At 38.3% G+C, this 20,581-nt stretch overlaps 1 protein-coding gene across 3 annotated transcripts in view; it reads left to right on the forward strand.

The window, feature by feature from the left end:
- The window catches only part of LOC139760585 (uncharacterized), a 54,544-nt gene extending 35,905 nt beyond the window's left edge, over positions 1-18,639 (forward strand). For all 3 annotated transcript variants that reach the window (XM_071683948.1, XM_071683946.1, XM_071683947.1), the window contains exon 3: positions 8,547-18,639. In XM_071683948.1, coding sequence (XP_071540049.1) covers positions 8,547-12,095 — 3,549 coding nt within the window. In that variant the 3' untranslated portion in view covers positions 12,096-18,639. The remainder of the gene's footprint in view (positions 1-8,546) is intronic.
- The last annotated feature ends 1,942 nt before the right edge of the window (positions 18,640-20,581 follow it).

A 20,581-nucleotide genomic window follows, 5' to 3' on the forward strand; every position in this document is an offset into this window, starting at 1 on the left:
CTGACACATAGAACATAGGTATATGCCCTTTGTCAGCTACAGAATATTAATTTTAGTGTTAGATTTAATTTCCTAGGAATAAATACTCTTGTCAAAACTGACTTGTATTTTTTGTAGAATTGTTGACTTGGCCAGTACTGTATACTAGGCACCTCATGACAGAGATGGAATGGCTTCATATTTGTCTTTTGCTTTTGTGAAGCAGATGTTGCCCACACGGTAAAAGCAGGGCTTATCTCAATGAAGTTATTCTACTCTTATAAACTAATCAGTGCAGAACAGGTAAGAGATGTTAAAAAACCATTAAGATCTTTGAAATCCTGTTCTCTGAATAATTTTTCTAGGAGGCTTTACTACACCAAAGATGGAAAAGGATAATTAGCAAATTCAGCTTCAAGATTATCCAAGGAAATATTTACATAGTTGATAACTCTTCAGGCTATGTGACATGTTTGTATGAATTCACCAGACAAATGAAGAAAGAGGTTAATCTTGTTAAACAATAAAGATCTAAGAAAAAATATGTTTCCAGCACACAAGATAAATGAAAATTTACAGGAATTTTAACAGCCTCCCAGGACATACTACTGTAATGAGGAGTTTGACAATCATACCTTTAAGAGTAGTAAGTGCTTTAACTGGGTAAAGATCAATGGGAACTCTTTGTTGGATGGATGTGAGTGAATGAGGTCTTTTCTTCATATGTTCCTGGTGCTGCCAAGTATAAAAGAAAGGAGGAAATGCATGGTTGGAATAAAAGAAATAATCAACTTACCAACATAGTGGAAGAATTATCCACACATTTTAAAAACTGTGGTAAGTTAAGTTGCCCTTGTTATGCAGAGGAAGGATCCATAGAAATGATAGTGAAATGCAAAAAGTGAAATACTAAGAAGCAGAATTAGTGTGTATAATTCTGCAGGTAAGCAACATCCGGAGGGAGTTCTTCGCTTGTTTCAGTTGTTTTCACATAGTCTCTTCCTATCTTCTACTAACTTTAAAACATTTTACTTGATTTTTAAACTTCATTTAAGAAACATCTAAATGTATTCATTGACTAATAAAGTGGAAAATAATTACAATATAGATGTGTAATTATCATTCATAAGGACACTTTTTATTAATTTTATACAGCCTGTATACTTATCTTTTATTTATCTCGTAACATGTCAAAACGTAGTATTTTTTACAATGATTTTCATTTCCCTTCAGACATTTCTTACCTAACTTATAAACTGATATGAGAAATATTCACAAAATAATGTGTAATTCTCCTGCATTTATTACACCACTTATAGATGTTAGATCCTCTTGCTTACCATTTATTATCCACTCACCAAAATATATAATACAATTATTATTTTATTGTGATTTTTACACAGAAACTTCTAACAGCGTGTAATCTCAAAAGTGATATTAAGAAATCAGTGGAAATGTTTGGGAGAATGTAAGATGAATTGATATCTGGCTGAGCTACCCAGTCCACCAGTAATGTAGGCTTGTTTAAAGGCACATCACTGAGGCCTCACTATCCATGCAAGAAATTGCTAATGTGAATACACCTCTTGACATTTCTTCTTGCTTTGACCAAACATTCCTCTCATTTCGCTGATTTCATAGAACTTTTCTTCTTTGCTGTTTTCATTTTTGTTTAGAAATTTGAAAATTTTGTCTTTTACAAGGAGATAGTTTTACACTGATGTTGTCTCAGCTTCTTAACCTTATAGGTGTAGACTTTGTCTTTACTCCTGTGTATGTATTCATACTAACACACACACGCACACCCCAAGCTTATGCCAGGTACCAAGGTGTGTGTATTGGGAGGATCCCCTCCAAATCTGTGTGGAAGGGATCCTAGGGTTGCATAGTAATATTACCTAAGGATACAACATACAAGGGTAATGATGAAATTTCAGATGCCAACCAGCCCTACTCATCAAATGAAAATGATTATATTGTGTGGTTATGAAAGAAAATTTAGATTTTTATACTGGCTGTAACTTTATATACTCTTTTTTAAGCTTAAAAGGCTGTTAACCAGCATAAGCATCAAGTGTGAAACAAATAATTTAGAAAATAGAAATGAGAAAAACAAATTGTGGCTGTGTCAAAATATAAATATCATAATGCATTGAGTAAATTACTCTTTGAGCTGGGCCATTCATGCTGGGCTATCTGTGATAGATCTGGGCACCAAGCACCCTCCAGGGTAAAGTAGTTAAATTTGATTATGTATTTCATCTGTATTTGATTTATTTATATTTATCATACTTGATCGTCATTTCCTGCATCAGCAAGGTAGCACCAGGAAACAGATGAGGAATGGCCCATACACTCATACATACACACACACACACACACACATATATTTTTTTTTTTTTTTTTTTTTTTTCATACTATTCGCCATTTCCCGCGATAGCGAGGTAGCGTTAAGAACAGAGGACTGGGCCTTTGAGGGAATATCCTCACCTGACCCCCTTCTCTGTTGCTTCTTTTGGAAAATTAAAAAAAAACAAGAAAGGGGAGGATTTCCAGCCACCCGCTCCCTCCCCTTTTAGTCGCCTTCTACGACACGCAAGGAATACGTGGGAAGTATTCTTTCTCCCCTATCCCCAGGGATATATATATATATATATATATATATATATATATATATATATATATATATATATATTAAATAACCTTACCAACCAGTCAACAATACAATCACCCCCTTTTTTAATAAATTCCACTGCAATACCATCCAAACCTGCTGCCTTGCCGGCTTTCATCTTCCGCAAAGCTTTTACTACCTCTTCTATGTTTACCAAATCATTTTCCCTAACCCTCTCACTTTGCACACCACCTCGACCAAAACACCCTATATCTGCCACTCTATCATCAAACACATTCAACAAACCTTCAAAATACTCACTCCATATCCTTCTCACATCACCACTACTTGTTATCACCTCCCCATTTGCGCCCTTCACTGAAGTTTCCATTTGCTCCCTTTCCTTATATATATATATATATATATATATATATATATATATATATATATATATATTTTTTTTTTTTTTTTTTTTTTTTTTTTCATACTATTCGCCATTTCCCGCGATAGCGAGGTAGCGTTAAGAACAGAGGACTGGGCCTTTGAGGGAATACCCTCACCTGGCCCCCTTCTCTGTTCCTTCTTTTGGGGGAAAAAAAAAAACGAGAGGGGAGGATTTCCAGCCCCCCGCTCCCTTCCCTTTTAGTCGCCTTCTACGACACGCAGGGAATACGTGGGAAGTATTCTTTCTCCCCTATCCCCAGGGATAGATATATATATATATATATATATATATATATATATATATATATATATATATATATATACACACACACACACACATACACATACATACACATACATAGATGAATGTACATATGCATTCTTGCTTGCCTTCATCCATTCAGGTGCAACCCCGCCCCACAGGAAATAGCATCGCTACCCCCTGCTTCAGTGAGGTAGCGCCAGGAAAACAGAGAAAAAAGGCCACATTCGTTCACATTCAGTCTAGCTGTCGTGTAATGCACTGAAGCCACAGCTCCCTATCCACATCTATGCCCCACAGGCATTTCCATGGTTTATCTCAAATGTTTCAAATGCCCTGGTTCAGTCCATTGACAGCACATCGACCCCGGTATATCACATTGTTCCAATTTACTCTATTGCACACCTCTCACCCTCCTGTATGTTCAGGCCTTGATCGCTCAAAATCTTTTTCACTCCATCCTTCCACCTCCAGTGTGGTTTCCCGCTTCTCCTTGCTCCTTCTACCTCTGACACATATATCCTCTTTGTCAATCTTTCCTCACTCATTCTCTCCATATGGCCAAACCATTTCAATACACCCTCTTCTGCTCTCTCAACCACACTCTTTTTATCTCCACACATCTATCTTACCCTTTCATTACTTGCTCGGTCAAACTGCCTCACATCACATATTGTCCTTAAGCATTTTATTTCCATCATATCCACTCTCCTCCGTACAACCCTATCTGTAGCCCATGCCTTGCAACCATACATCGTTGTTGGAACTACCATTCCTTCAAACTTACCCATTTTTGCTCTCTGAGCAAACGTTCTCTCCTTCCATGCATTCTTCAACGCTCCCAGAACCTTCTCCCCCTCCCACACCCTGTGACTCACTTCCACTTCCATGGTTCCATTTGCTGCGAAGGCCACTTCCAGATATCTAAAACACTTCACTTCCTCCTATTTTTCTCCATTCAAACTTTCATCCCAATTAACTTGTCCCTTAACCCTACTGAACCTAATAACCTTGCTCTTATTCACATTTACTCTCAACTTTCTCCTTTCCCACACTTTTCCAAACTCACCAATTTCTGCAGTTTCTCTCTTGAATCAGCCACCAGAGCTGTATCATTGACAAACAAAAACTGACTTACTTCCCAGTCCCTCTCATCCCCAACAAACTGCATACTCACCCCTCTTTCCAAAACTTTTGCATTTACCTCCCTAACCACCCCACCCATAAACAAATTAAACAACCATGGGGACATTACACATCCCTGCCACAGACCAGTACTGTAAAAGATTTATTATTTATGAAAAGAAGCATGTAGAACAAGACCATTTAAGACCAAAAACAACATTGCAGATTAATAGTTACTGTAAAGATTTCCACACTGTTGGTATCTCTTACCATAATCACTTCGTGACATTGAAGTCGTTATGATATATCCCGTTTAATGTACATAGTGTTTTAGAGCAGTCATTTATTAATGAATGCCTGTGGAAAACAGTGTAAAACCAAAAACAGCATCACAGATTGATGGTTATCACATAGATGCTACACTAGTGGAAGCATGTATCTCAAAATAATCAGTTTCTAATTGAGGAGTTGTAATAATATTTACTATATAGTTTATACAGTATTACAGAACTGTCATTTATGAACAAGTGCATGCAAGAAAGTGCAAGACCAAAAACAGCATCACAGATTAATAAATAATATAAAGGTGTCCACACTAGCATTAGTACTTACCTCAACATAACTTCTTTGTAATTGTGAAGATGTTATTTTGATTACTCTGTGGTGTATACAGCATTATAGAACAATTGTTTTTGAACATATGTATATGAAAAAATATAAGACCAAAAAAAAGTATCACACATTGATAATTATTGTAAAGATTTTCACACTGGCAGTAGCTTTTATTTTAACATCATCATATGATTGTGAACTTATTGTGAAGTCTCTTGTGTGGTGTATACAGTCTTCTAAAGGAATCATGTATGAACAAATGCATGTAAAAAAAGTGTTTGGATAAGTACTTATCTCAATATCTCATGTGATAATTGTGAAGTTATGATATTTGTTGTTTTGTGTATATAGTAATATTGAGTAATTATTTATGAATGAAAGCAAGCAAAAGAATGAATGTGTAGCCAACCAAATTTTTTATTTATTCTATTTTATTTATTTATTATACTTTGTCGCTGTCTCCCGCGTTAGCGAGGTAGCGCAAGGAAACAGACGAAAGAATGGCCCAACCCACCCACATACACATATATATTCATACACGTCCGACCAAATATCATCACAAATTGTTTATTATTGTAAATATTTAAATGCTAGCAACAGTGTGAGTGAGTGAGAGCATGTTGATATACAACGGATTATATGATGATTATGTGGGTTCTGTATGACATAATTCTGACTGTTTCACTCTTACTCCTGTATTACATTTACCTTTTTGTTACTGTTTTTATTTTTTAATTGAGAAATGTCTCATTGCAGTAGATCAGAAATATGGCGTCTATTGTGACAGTGAATGTGTTAAGATGAGGATGCTGAATTAATAGATAATCCAGAGAATGCATATTTCACATGGAAAGTAGACTGTGAAGATTTTAGTGGAAATATAGGAATCAGGGTAAGCTATGGTGTCTCTGGGGGTATAGAAAGAAAATCTGGTCTCCCTTGTGTAAACCAGCTTCACATAAATTTGCATATATGTGATTTCCCTTTTACTGTTTAGATTTCATTAATACCAAGTTAAGATTTGCACATATGTGGTTGCACTTAAGATATTTTGAAAGACTTCTTTTTTTCCACTTTTCTGAAAGTGATAAGAAAAGGTAAAAGCCTGTTGATGTCTAATCTATCTTTCATACCTTTTTACCATTTCCCACTGTTGTGGGATGATAGAGACTGAGAGGAAAAAATCTTTGCTTGTCTCCTACCTGTTTTTTCATTTGAAAGCTAACAATACAGAAGTGGGAGGTTTCCACCTTCCCACCCCTGCCCATCTTAATCACCTACAACATGCAGGATAGTCATGGGTAGTATTCTTCCACCCCAGTGCCCAGGATAGGTAAACAATAGGAAGCATTAAGATGCTGTGTAAGAAAAATATACTCCTGGGTGTCACAGTGACACCGTTACTGCATAGTGCTTATTTGTATTGTGTGAATAATGTTTTATTATTACTGTCTAAAAGAATGAAATAGAAATTTCTAGCCTTGACTAGTCACTAATTAAAAGAATAATGAAAACATAATGAACAGCACACACTGACACATGTTTAAAAAAAGTGAAAAATCTTTACTTGTTCAAAAGTGATAAAAAGATAGTAAAAGGGATGCTAAGATATGCTTGAAGGAAGATTTCTTGTGGATATAGCAGTAAATCATGGGAAACAAGGCATATTATCACCAATTGCTGTTTTGTATTAAATGTATAATGCTTGATTTGTTCTCTTTGTCAGTGATATGGGACCGACAAAACAACCTAGTGTTCCAACAAATGAAGAAGCCTAGATAGATGTTAACCCATGAAATGAAATTAGAGGTGGTAGAAAGACTAGAGAATGGTGGAGCCTCATTACTTTGTTCTGTACATAACATCACCAAGTTTAACAAATGTCTCCCTCACCTTGTGCAACCATGTTATTCTCTACACTCATCTGACATCAGCCTATCCTCATATGGAGAACAATAGATTGTTTTGGCATTTACAGTATACTTGTATGAAATGTTCATTTATTGAAAGGAAATATGAATAAATAAATAATTTATATTTATTTTGCTTTGTCGCTGTCTCCTGCATTAGCGAGGTATCGCAAGGAAACAGACGAAGGAATGGCCCATCCCACCCACATACACATGTATATACATACATGTCCGCACACGCAAGTATACATACCTATACATCTCAATGTATACATATATATACACACACAGACAAATACATATATACACATGTACACAATTCATAGTCTGCCTTTATTCATTCCCATCGCCACCCTGCCGCACATGAAATACCAACCCTTTCCCCCCCTCATGTGTGCGAGGTAGTGCTAGGAAAAGACAACAAAGGCCGCATTCGTTCACACTCAGTCTCTAGCTGTCATGTAATAATGCACTGATACCACAGCTCCCTTTCCACATCCAGGCCCCACAGAACTTTCCATGGTTTACCCCATGTGTAATACACTGAAACCACCGCTCCCTTCCATATCCAGGCCCCACAAAACTTTCCATGGTTTATCCCAGATGCTTCACATGCCCTGGTTCAATCTATTGACAGCATGTCGACCCCAGTATACCACATTGTTCCAATTCACTCTATTCCTTGCATGCCTTTCACCCTCCTGTATGTTAAGGCCCCGATCGCTCAAAATCTTTTTCACTTGCTGTCTCCCATGTTAGCAAGGTAGCGCAAGGAAACAGACGAAAGAATGGCCCAACCCACCCACTTACACATGCATATACATAAACATATAATCATACCTATACATTTCAACGTATATATACATATACATTTTTTTTTTTTTTTTTTTTTTTTTTTTTTTTTTTGCTGTCTCCCACGTTTGCGAGGTAGCGCAAGGAAACAGACGAAAGAAATGGCCCAACCCACCCCCATACACATGTATATACATACGTCCACACACGCAAATATACATACCTACACATATACATACTCAGACTTATACATATATACACATGTACATATCCATACTTGCTGCCTTCATCCATTCCCGTTGCCACCCCTCCACACATTTTACTCTGCTGTACTGTACAGATTTTTTTCCCCTCAAAAAAGGGGACCTTCACATCAGCTAGGAATGGGACCTTCCTTTTTCACTGCCAACCTATCTTTGCTTATATGATTATTGCACTTAGTGGCCTTTTTTAAAGATGCAACTGGCGGTATAAATTAAGAAGACCAGTTGATAAAGTGGTAGTTGCAAATGGTCATTGCATATTGAGTTAGAAGAGGTATTATAGATGATACCCAATAGAAGTGTTATATTTCATTAAGGATTGGTCACAGGTCTTTATGGATGGCTTGTTCAACTTAAAAGTTATAGTACAGATGCATTGTATGCTTTCCATTGTCATGTTTGACATAATTACTGTTAAGGATAAACTTTTTGATTTTCTCCAAATATTAATCTTTCTCCATAGTTTTGTTTTTCAAGTACTTTTGTTTTGTGAATTGCATGATGTTATGTCCTTTGCCAAAATTATTTCTTTTTGTCATCTACAGATGCAGAGTGGAAGTCGCAGCAGCACACCTGCAGGTGCACTGGATGGAAGAGCAATGTTTCCACACCCGTCATCCGTCCCTAGCCAACAAATCCCAGCCTCCTATCCAAGCATATCTAGCCCCAGTTCAAGTTTAATGTCTCCTAGTGCTCAGCTCATGGCTTTAGGACATAATATGATGTTTTCGGGATCAAAATTCATGACTGGGGCACCTCCTGAGGCACACAGGTATCTTCCAGAAACCTATAGACTGACTGCAGAGTCATTAGACCAAAATCGGTATGGGGTTGATAGTCAGAGGATGTCAGCAGATCCTTACAGACAGTCAAATGATCCACAGCGTTTACCAGCAGATCTCCAGCGAATAAAATCAGAGCTGCAGAGAACAGAAGAGCAAAATGTTGACCTTTATCAACGGCCTCCCAGTGACCCCTATAGGAATCCAGTAGATTTGCAGAGAGCCCAGGAATCCAACTTACAACAACTGGCTTCTAATGCACAGCGTCTTGTTTCTGATCTTCAGCGGCTGCAGTCAGATCCTCAGCGACTAGTTGCTGAGGCTCTACGCCCTCCTGTATCAGAGTCAGTACGTAGTCCTGAAACCTCATATCGCAGTATAATGTCTGATCCCCTGAGGCCTCCCTCAGAACCTCCTCAACGTAGTGTGCAGGAGTCCATTCGCAGTCATGCAGACGCACAACGTATGGTGCAGGAGAGTCTCAGAGATTACTTTACCCCTTCTCAGAGAGCTGTGCAAGAAAATTTAAGGTCTCCAACAGACCAGAGGTTGATGTCTGAAAACTTACGCTACACTTCAAGTGATTCACTTCGCTCTGATGCATTAAGATATGGAACAGATTTAAGTAATCAACGTATGCCAGAAAACTTATGTGTGGGAGCAGACACTCCTCAGCATATTCAAGTAAGGGCAGAAACTCCACAACATATCCAAGTTAGAGCAGAAACTCCCCAGCATCTTAGAGTTGGTGCAGAAACTCCCCAGCATCTTAGAGTTGGTGCAGAAACTCCCCAACATCTCCGAGTAGGGGCTGAAACTCCTCAACACCTTCGAGTAAGAGCTGAAACCCCTCAGCACCTTCGAGTAGGGGCTGAAACCCCACAACATATGCGAATAGGAGCAGAAACTCCCCAACATCTCCAGGTTAGAGCAGAAACTCCTCAGCATCTTCGAGTAGGGGCAGAAACTCCTCATCATCCCCAGGGAAGGGCAGAAACTCCTCAGCATATGCGAATTGGGGCAGAAACTTCTCAGCATATCAGATTAGCAACAGATACACCTCTTCATCTACGAGTTGGAGCAGAAACACCTCAGCACATACGAGTTGGGGCAGAAACACCTCAGCATCTACGAGTTGGAGCAGAAACACCTCAACATCTACGAATTGGAACAGAAACTCCTCAGCATCTAAGGGTGGGGACAGATAATCCTCAGCATCTACGAATAGGCGCAGAAACTCCCCAGCATATGCGACTTGGGACAGAAACTCCTCAGCACCTTCGAGTAGGAGCTGAAACACCTCACCACTTACGGATAGGTGTGGAAACTTCCCAGCATCTTCGATTAGGGGTAGAATCCTCTCAGCAGCATCTTCGTATGAGTTCTGATATCCCACAGCACCATCACCTTGGAGTTGAAAGTAATGAGCATATGCGTCTTGGAGCAGACACACCACATCACCTTCGTTTGGGCTCAGAGACACCTCAAACCCATCCTGTGATGCCAGAGAATCTCAGGGTGAAGTCTGAAGCATCACGAATGGTCCCAGAAAATCTTTGTGTGACAGAGCCTTCCCACCAGATCATGCCAGAGAATCTTCGTATTAATCATGAAAACCCTAACAATACTGGAGGAATGAGGATGAACCCATTACCCACTCCAGAGCCCTCTATGCCTCCTATGCGTTCTCACTATGATCCCTTGACCCACAGGATGATGACAGAGTCTCCACACCCAATGCGTGAACCCATGCGAGTTGAATCTCCTCGTTACTCTGATACTTTGTACCGTGGAGAAATGAGTCACAATAGTCTTGGTCCACCAACTCCTGTTTCATCTGTATCTTCAGTGTCTGACCCATCTGGCACCCCTGCACTTCCACAGCACCAGTTCTACACTAGCCCCTTTAATGCACAGTTTAACCAATACATGAATGAAGGTCAAGACATAGATCACCGAGATGATATGGGAATGGAAGATGATGTGGAGGTGAAGCCATTTCTTGATATCAAACCCTTCAATCAGGATTATCCCCCATCTGTGGTTGGACATGAGCCCCCTCTGCCTTCAGCTCCCAAGCCACCAAAACCAAAAAAGCCTAAAGAACCAAAGCCACCTCGTATTCCAGTAGTACACAAATGTATTGAATGTGAGAAGATATTTAAGAATAGTACACAGCTTAAGAATCACATGTGGCGGCATACAGGGGAGAAGCCTTTCACATGTGAAGAGTGTGGTTCAAAGTTTACTCAGCAAGGCAACCTTAGAGCTCACAGAAGAATCCACACTGGTGAACGACCTTATCAGTGCCTACAATGCAAATCTTGCTTTACGCAATTGTCCACACTCAAAACACATCAAAAAATTCATTCTGATGAAAGGCCATATAAATGTGATCAATGTGATGCAGCATTTAGACAGATTGCCAATTTGAAAACTCATGCTGTGACACATACTGGTGAAAGACCCCATAAATGTGATCAGTGTGACAAAGCATTCACGCAGAAATCAAACCTTAAGGCTCATAAAAATAGAGTACATAGTGGAGAGGCTGGCACTCCAGCTAGGAGAGGTCGTAAGAAAAACCCAGCTGCAATTAAGCCTTACACTTGTCTTGAGTGTAGTGCAAAATTTACAATGATGAGCAACCTTCGAATCCACATGAAATTGCATTCAGGAGAAAGGCCCTTTGAATGTGATCACTGTGGTGCTGGGTTTGCACAGAGATCCAATTTAAAAACTCACATACAGAGGATGCATGGCAAGGGACCAGGTCAGGGAAGGCGAAGAATCAAATGTGATGAGTGTCCAGCTATGTTTAGACTAAAACGTTGCTTGAAGACTCATAAAAAGAAACGTCACCCTATTAAGAGCCTTAAAATCAAGATCCTTAGAGAATCAAAGTATTTAATGAAATCTAGAGGAGAGGAGGGAGCAGAGGGTGAGGATGAAGATGTGGAGGAGGGTGAAGATGGAACAGAAGATGGGGAGGAGGGAACAGAAGAGCCAAACCTTGAGCCCATAGTTCAGCTATGTGAGCCTAAGGAAGAGCCATGTTCACCTAATTCCAACAATGCAGAATCTCCTTATAATGAGGGTGAGTGGCACAAGGATGAGGAGAGAAAAGGGTTCAAGGGTAATAAGGCTCGAGGAGGAGGTTCAGAAGGGGTAGAAGTTGCAGAAACTGTAGGAGGAGAAGGAGATGATGACAAAGATGGTGTTAAGAAGGAGGGGGAGCCAGAGTATCCCCATGAGGCAGAATCAAAAGCTCTTCCACAAGAGTCTCCAGAAGCAAGTTTAAGTGTGAAGTGATGAGCTTGAGTGCACAGTGAAGCCTTTTAAAGCCCACCCCTGGTATCTCCCAAAACTCATTGAAATTATTACTGAATACCAGAAAGAGGCCAGAGATAGCTGGGTTGGTGCTTTATGATTTCACTATTTTCACATGGCCCAGAATCAGCTAATCACGCCACCAGTGCTATAAGTATTGAACCAGCATCGTGTTGTGGAGTTACTGGTTGTGGTGGTCAGACGTTCAGGTGGTGGAGTGCTGCAGATGTTAAAGGCAAAAAGTCAATCATCGTTTGTTCGACAGTATCCTAGAGAAGCAATTTCAAAATGCCACAGAAAAGATGTCTTAATTTTAAGAGCAACTCGTCTGGGTATACCTGACATTACTAATAGGATGAGCTAGAAATATTGTACTTACAGAATCCGGTCTTGGAAATAGCATGTCATCATTCATAAGGTATAGTAGTAATGATGCAGCAAGACTTCCACATCCATTATTCCACTGCATAGTAAGGGTTTCCTTGAAATACATCATAAAGTTTATATACACCATAAAGTCTTTGCAATGCTGATGCTAACATTATTATCAGACCCTTAACTACCAGTTGCAGTGCTTCTGAAATTTTTCTCTTGCTGAGAGTAGATAATCTAAGTTTGTGGTCGTACCAAAAGTTATCCACATACTATGAAGGAAGCCATAGCGATACTTCTACTCAACAAATTATTGGCATTAGTTTGTAAAACGTGCATTGCAAGTGACTAAGAGGTTTGATGGTTTCATTAAAGTTTCCCTTACATTGTTGCCAATATTCTTGCCCACATTCTTTACACAAGTTAGGAGCCTTACTCGAAAATCTCCTACATTTTGTTTTTCTGTAAGAATTATTCCATTGAGGAATTCAGTCGAACAAGCGAGGTTAGGCTGTAAATAGTTTGTTGTGAGAGAGACTTCAGCGTTAGTGAACAGGACAGCTTTTATAGCTCCTGGAAACAGCTTTAATAGACCCTGCAAGCTTTTGCCATGACCAGCCACATGAACACAAGATAGTGATATAACAAGTTTTTTTTCCATTTAACAAGGATCAGGCTTGCTGCATTATCAAGTGATCATGGTTGTGGTTCATGATTGCATTGGGTTATTTGATCTGATGGCTTTAGAATGAATGGTTAAGAGTTGATATGTTTTTGTTGTGATTGCACAACTACCCACATTTCACTGCTTGGTGAGTGTGCCAGCAGTGTTGGTAGAGAGACTTCCAGGCAAACTCTTCAATGTTTCTTTGATTAAATTTAAGGAATTATATATCTAAACATTTTAGAAATGTATTTAAGATTTTAAGAAAAATTATATGAAATTATGAAATTTGAATTGTTTTATCCGTAAAATAAAGAGTTGACCTGTGAATTTGACTGGGTTGGTGCTTCCACAACTCAACACATTGGGTTAGTGACAAGGTCGGTACATCCTTACAGGGGAGGCTCAGTAGGGCTCAGCTACCCACTCCAACTCAGGGAAAGTTGATCCTCATCAACACTCCGTCTAACAGTCAATAAAACACAGTAGTGACACATAATTGAATTTAGAGAAGTAGAGCTACAGTGAAAACTTTAATTTATATAAAAGAACGCAGCATTAAATTTCTTAAAACTTGAACAAATCTAATTTTTGAGACTGCTTTGACTGTGGCTTTGGTTTTCTGATACTGTGTAATACGCCTGTTTGCTACTTTCATTCCCATAGTGGAGATGATTCATCCAGATCCAAAACAGAAATTTTTTGCTCCATTTCTCATCATAATCAAACGTATTGAGTAGTTCATAGAGTAAATACCATTTTACATTTAGTGCTTTTGTTCTGAGGACAGAAGTAGAATATAGATCAGCGCCTTTCATCATTATTGGCTTCCTCATGGTTCCTTAATATACACAGTCAACATATCCAGGAATTGCAGAAGCGAATAGCTTAATGCTTGTCTGCTGCCATGGTGTTGAATACCCAGCAGCATTGATGCCCCGAAGTTCGAGTTGTTGATGTATGAGACGGGTCCCCCAAGGCTCTGAACAACTGACCGCGACACATTTTGGATGCAATTTGCTGGTTTCACCTTCTAAGTGTCTTTCCTGTCTTAACTTGGACATATTTTTCCTAATTTAAGGTTTTTGACTTCTACTGTGCAAAAAATTTAGAACCCCTAGTACCTGTAAGACTTTTAAGAACTAAAATGAAACTGCATATGCAATGCCTCTTTATTACTTTATATAATTAGTAAGATTATAGTGTGTAGAACTGATAGTATTCATATATATTATTCAATCCTATATAGTGGTGGCCTCTGAGGAGGTTTTCTTGTTTGAGGAGTTCTGCATGCCTGTGTTTGTAGAGATGGATTATGGCCTCTGAGATTATTTGAGTGTGTCTGCCGTGTGTGTTTATTGCGATAGTTTCTTTTAAGGGGACAGATTGACTGTGGGGTCCGCTCTGCCATACATGACAATTTTACCTAATTACCTGATGTAATTATAGGGCAACATTTAAAAGACACCTAAAGTAACATTATACATTTTCTCTATGTTTCTTTCAACCGTAAAGTGAAAGTATGTTCTGTTTCATTTGCACTTGAGTGCACAAGCTGAATGTATTTTGTTTGAATGTATTAGCAAGCAAGTTTAAAGAAACCTGAATTATTGATATGATTCTACAGCATTGGTTAAGGTTTTGTAGAGGTAATGTTATTTGACTTGTGTGTCTCTTAAATGTGGTCCTTAGCTTTCAGCTGTGGAAATAAGATCTGTTTTTAGTATTACCACATGTTTTCTCGGCATGTACTGCACTTTTGCCGAAATTTTTAAGGTCATATAGTACCATTAAGTAAATTTTTCAGGACTGAATCTGACAGTCTGAAAATTGTATACGGTGCATCAGTCTGTTGCCATACAAAGTCTGTCCTACCATAAGCTTGCTGAAATTTTAAGTTCCAGGCATCTTGGATGTCTTGGTGAGATGCTAAAAAAAATTGGGATTAAGGGGGCTAACTTTGCCTTGATCTTATAAGGAAACATGAGTAGAGTAAGTGAATTAGGAACCTCCAGGTATTTACTGCAGGGTTATGAAGGGACAGAGAGCAGATAGTAGAAGTGATGGAAGCTGGGTGAGGAGGTTCTCAACATTGCACTTAAACTGAAGGAATTAGGGATTTTGTGTGTATTTGTGGGGTTGAATAGTATCCCAAACTTTATTCCACTCATGGGTGTGTAACAAAAGTAGTACACACACACACACACACACACACACACACACACACACAGGCTTCCAAGGTATAGAGGTTAGCATTGCTGACCATGTTTCATGTATGGGCCTGCTTGGGTTTTAATCCTGGGTGCAGCATTTTTCCACAACTAACCCAGCTGTTCATCTTCCCCTCAAGGCTGGTCAGTAAATGGGTACCTGGCTTAGGCTAGGATGTCTCTGTATGTGTATACATATAAGAGTAAAGACATGGTATAAGTAAAGGGTTAAGAGACTGGGCAACACAAGTGTGAAACTCCCCCATAACACACAAATGATCGCACATACTAAAGAGTTTATGCACTTGCCCACCTCCACACATTCTTATATATATATATATATATATATATATATATATATATATATATATATATATATATATATATATATAGTCATTCACAGACATTTGCTCTAACTTTTTTCATCACACACATTCATACCCACACATACTTACACTCAAACTCTTGCAGTCTGTTATAATCATAAGAGATTTGCTGTACGGGTCTTTGCGTAGTTAGCCATCAAATTAGCAACCTCTAGAAGTGCAGCATTGAGGGCCCCCTTGATCTTGTCTTCACAAGTGAATCAGCCTTAGGTTATAGGGTGGTACATCCCCCTTGTGAAATGTATCTTGTGCCAAATGTGGTGTGTAGGCACAAATTTGAGTTATTCCTCAACGTCTCATTGCTTTGTTCAGGCCCCACAGATAATTCAGGAAAATTGTAAACACAATATTGTCTCTCCGTTCGGTGTGTGGGACATGATCCTCGCTGCAGTTGCAGGGTCATTTGTGGCAACTTGGAAAAGTGCCCCATTTATATTTGCCATATTGCAAGAATATGTATTTCCTCTTTCTACAGTAATTAAAAGGTGTCGTGACTTTAAATTTACTGCAGGAATACTAAGTACAATAATTTGAATGATAAATGAGAATATTTTTGGCTGTAGTCAGTTGAAGTTTCTTATAGAACTTACACTATTATTCTGTAATAAATTGGGTGCTTGTTCTGTTGGCCTTGACCCCACCAGAGCTGTGGCGGGGAGTAACCCAGACCGTTGTGGTGAGTTCTTCCCTGAGTGTCAAAGTTTTCTCTGGATGGTGGCAAGACGGGAGTAGTTTGCCCACACCAGCCAGTAAGGTTGAGATGTGTAGGTTGTGGCATATCATCCCTCAGCCTTATAGTGACATCAACCACACATATATCACATGTCTGCCTCTATTATTTTCAACATGGTAATCCATTATCTTCACTGTTCAAGTCAGTTACTGCTAAAAAGTGTTTTATGAAAGTTTCATACTTTTTCTAATTATGAAATGAACATGAATGAAACAGTTATAAAAAAACAGATATCATGAACAGTTAAGGTTCTATGTTTTTAGATAATTGAGGCACTGTTGCACTTACAATTCTTCAAAGCTTCCAGTATGAAATTAAATTGGATTTTCATGGATGTTCATGTTATAAAAGGAACTTTCCTTTTTATTAGAAATCAAGTGAAGTGCTCTTGTGGTTAGTGATATTGTGAGTTGATGCAGCTGCCTTGGAGGGAACCTGGGCTCCTGTTGTCTTGACCATAAGTCAGAGTTGTCTTTGCTTGTGTTAGGCTACGGCCAATATTTTCTTTTGTAACCTCTTTAGCTTGTGATACATTCATTTAGCCGTGGTGTTAATAGTTGGCATGTCCGAGTCAGGTCCAACTCCAAGCATCAAAAAGAGTTAGATATTTTAATCTAGAGAATTTGTAATTTTATTCTTCCAGTATGATATTTGAGAGAAAACCACATTAAACCTAAAGTAAGGTGTGTGCATGTGCCACTTTTCTGAAGCACAAGATGGCTTTATTACCACTTAAGCCTGTGGTGGTTTTATACAGTGTGATGATGGACTTTGAGTTGCCTCGGTCAAGATTCCAACTGTCACATGGCCCATTATCTTTCCGTGGTCAGTGTTTCATGAAGTCACTAAGAGTTTATAGCGTTATTTCTATGAAGGAGATTATTATATATATTATATTTGCTTTGCATGTAGTCCTTTATTTTCTTTAAAAAAAGTTCTTGATATAGAAGCATTATATCTATGCAGGGTTTAGGTTTACCAAAGCTAATTGGCAATACTGTATTATGTGTACAAATTTCTGTTCAGTTTTACATGTTTGTGAGTTTGTTGTGTGAGGGAGTTGCTGGTAACCAAAAGATTTTATATGCCCTTCTGAGTACAGCAGGTGAGTAGGCAAGCCCCAGGTGGGCTGTCTTATTAATCACTTGTGCTGTCTCATTTCATATAGGCCTGGTTAATCGACATCATTGTATCCGTGATATTAGACTTTGATGTTTATACTCCTTTCATTGTTTATATTTCTGTAAATTGGGAAATGAAGATGTCATTTCTAGTAGCCAGGTATTTATAATATTAATTTAAACAATTTTGTTTGCATGTTATATGAAAACAAAACTAGTTTTTAAGATCCAAATAATTGTAACAATTTTTTTTTCGTTGGTTTGAAACATCAGGAATTAGAAATTATTGAATCGCATTCATAAGAAGATAAAAAAACATCTTCTTTAAAGTACACTGAAGTGCAGTGTAAGGAATTTTGGTTGTGATAGAGGTAGTCATAATAAACCTGCCATAATTATTACCAGCAGTACCTTTTAAATTTGATTGTGCATGATGTAGTTGCAAACTAAAGATATCTAATAGTGTTTCTTGGTTTTACATCATGATCCTTTAAGGAAGAAATTTTAAGATTTTATTTGGAATTTTAAAAGCTGTTAGTTTTTTCAGTTATTTAAGTCAGTGTGTTGGGAAGGTTGACCAGCAACGACCCAGATGCAAAAACATCACGCCATAAAATCTAACACTTCATAATAATATATTCTTGCTTTACCACTACTGCCTTTGCTGGGCATTAGAGAATTTATTGCCATCTTTTTATTCAAATCGAGTTTTTATTCTCAGAAAATGTGTATCAGATTTTTATTTTTATTTTTTATGGATATTTTCTTGTAGTTTTAGTTTTCCATAGCTCTAACTCCCATATACTCATTATAATTACTATTAATAGCATTATGATATGGAAATTTTACAGTTCTATTTGATTTACTGATGCAAGCAAGCAAAAGGAGATAAACTGATATGCTTTCTATATATGCATGAAATATATAATTTATCGGTAATGACAATGCTATTGCTGAAAAGATATGTAACTGTACTACTCTGGTAACTTTTTGTAATGCAACTAATGTACTTTGTCTATCAATAAAACATTTAATAACAATGTTTTGTTAATACACATTATCATAGATGTGCAAGGACTTTGTCTTTGCCTAACGGTTCTAGTTCTTTATTGCCCTTGGATTTTTTTCAGATAGACATGTTAGTATGATTCATGACTGAATGAAAACTTTTATTGTTTACACTAGTTAACAAATTTAGTTTTCAACTTTTAAGCAGAATTTTTAGGAACCCTAGGGCTTGTCATGGTTGTGACTATCCCTGAGCTTAAAGTAATTTAAAACTTGAAAACTCAGTCCTGCAGAAGTTTTAAAGATGTCCACAACAGAGATGTCTTTGAATGCCCCTCGCCACAATTTCTTTGCAAACATAACTTTAAGAATTCAGTTAAAAGTAAGATTTGCACATTATAATTTTCAGTTCATTTTAGTTATCTTTTAATGAGTAATTGGTAAAAGATTTTGCTATTTCAGCATTCCCTCCCCAAATCAAAACATCTCAAATCCTCTTGAAAGAGCAGAGATTTATTATGTTTGGTCCTGCACTTGAACTGTTGAAACTTCTGACTCTGTATGTAGAACAGGAAATGAAAACGAGATAAAAGTATGAGACAGGTTCTTAAAAAGATTTTGTATACTGCACCTATGCAGCTATAGGATCCCTTTAATGGAGCTCCTGCATTGCCTTGGAAGTCAACTATGCTTCCAACTGGGACCACTGTTCAAGAAGTGTGATGATGCTGGTCTTCATAGGGTGCATGCAAGGCACTTGAGTAGATTTTTGGCATCCAGTGATGTTGCATCTTGGACATAAGGGATCCTGTGATTTGTTGAATTGATGTTTGTAATGCAAAAGAAATTAGTGTTATTGGAGCACAGATAAGAAAGTTTTGTGACTCGTATTTGTTAGGGGAGTGCATTTTCAGATAGGGGTAAATCTGGTTAAATGGAGTTCAAGGCTGAGTTGTAGGGTTGGTTGCTTGGTGTTTATTGAGTCTTTACACTGTGGATGTATTTTGTATGCTTCACACCCTCCTGCATGTTTAGGCCTAGATCACTCGGAGCGTCTTTCATTCCATTCCACCTCCGTGGTTTCACCCATCCTTTCCATTCCACTTCTGACATGTATACTGTCTTAGTCAGCCTCTCCTCACTCACCCCCTAATATATCCAATTCAGCACATCTTTATCTCCTTTTCTTACTCAATCATTTTTCTTTTGATCAACCCTCTGCAAACATTTCATTTCATTTCCAACACCCTTACCCTTCTCCTTACTGTTTTTATTGAGAGCCCATACCTTGCATACTTACTACACTATTGGTACCGCTTTACCATCAAACGTATCCTTTTCCTTGTACAACCCTCAGAGCGCTCAGGACTTTAACTCCTTCACTCACCTTATGGCTTACTTCAGCTCCCATTGTTCCATCCCCTGCCATATCCATTTCCAAGTATCTAAAACATTCATCTTCTTTGAGGTTCTCCATTTAAATTAATTCTTCAATGAACCTGTCTCTTTCCACTGATGACTGTTATAACCTTAATCTTATTAACGTACCTTCCAACTTTCTCTTTTCAAACATCTTCCAAACTCAGAAACTGGCTTCCACTGTTTCTCACTCAAATGTGCCACCAGAGCCATGTCATCAGCAAACATCAGCTGAATGATATCACAGGCCTTCCCCACCCCTAATAGACTGTAGACCTGCTCCTCTCTCGAAGACTCTTGCTTTCACCTCCCATACCACCCAGTATATAAACAGAATAAAAGGCCATTGTGACATCAAACACCCCACCCGCAGACCCACCTTCACAATGAACCACTTAACCAACTCTCTTCTCACTCGCACACACGCCTTACACACTTCATTGAAACTCATTACTTCTAGTAGCTTTCCTCCCACACCATACATTTGTAATTCCTTCCACAAAGCATCTCTGTCAGCCTGATCATACACTTTCTCCGGATCCTTGAATAGCACAT

Source organism: Panulirus ornatus, chromosome 37 (genome assembly GCF_036320965.1).
Source record: "Panulirus ornatus isolate Po-2019 chromosome 37, ASM3632096v1, whole genome shotgun sequence".
Classification (NCBI taxonomy): Eukaryota; Metazoa; Arthropoda; class Malacostraca; order Decapoda; family Palinuridae; genus Panulirus; species Panulirus ornatus.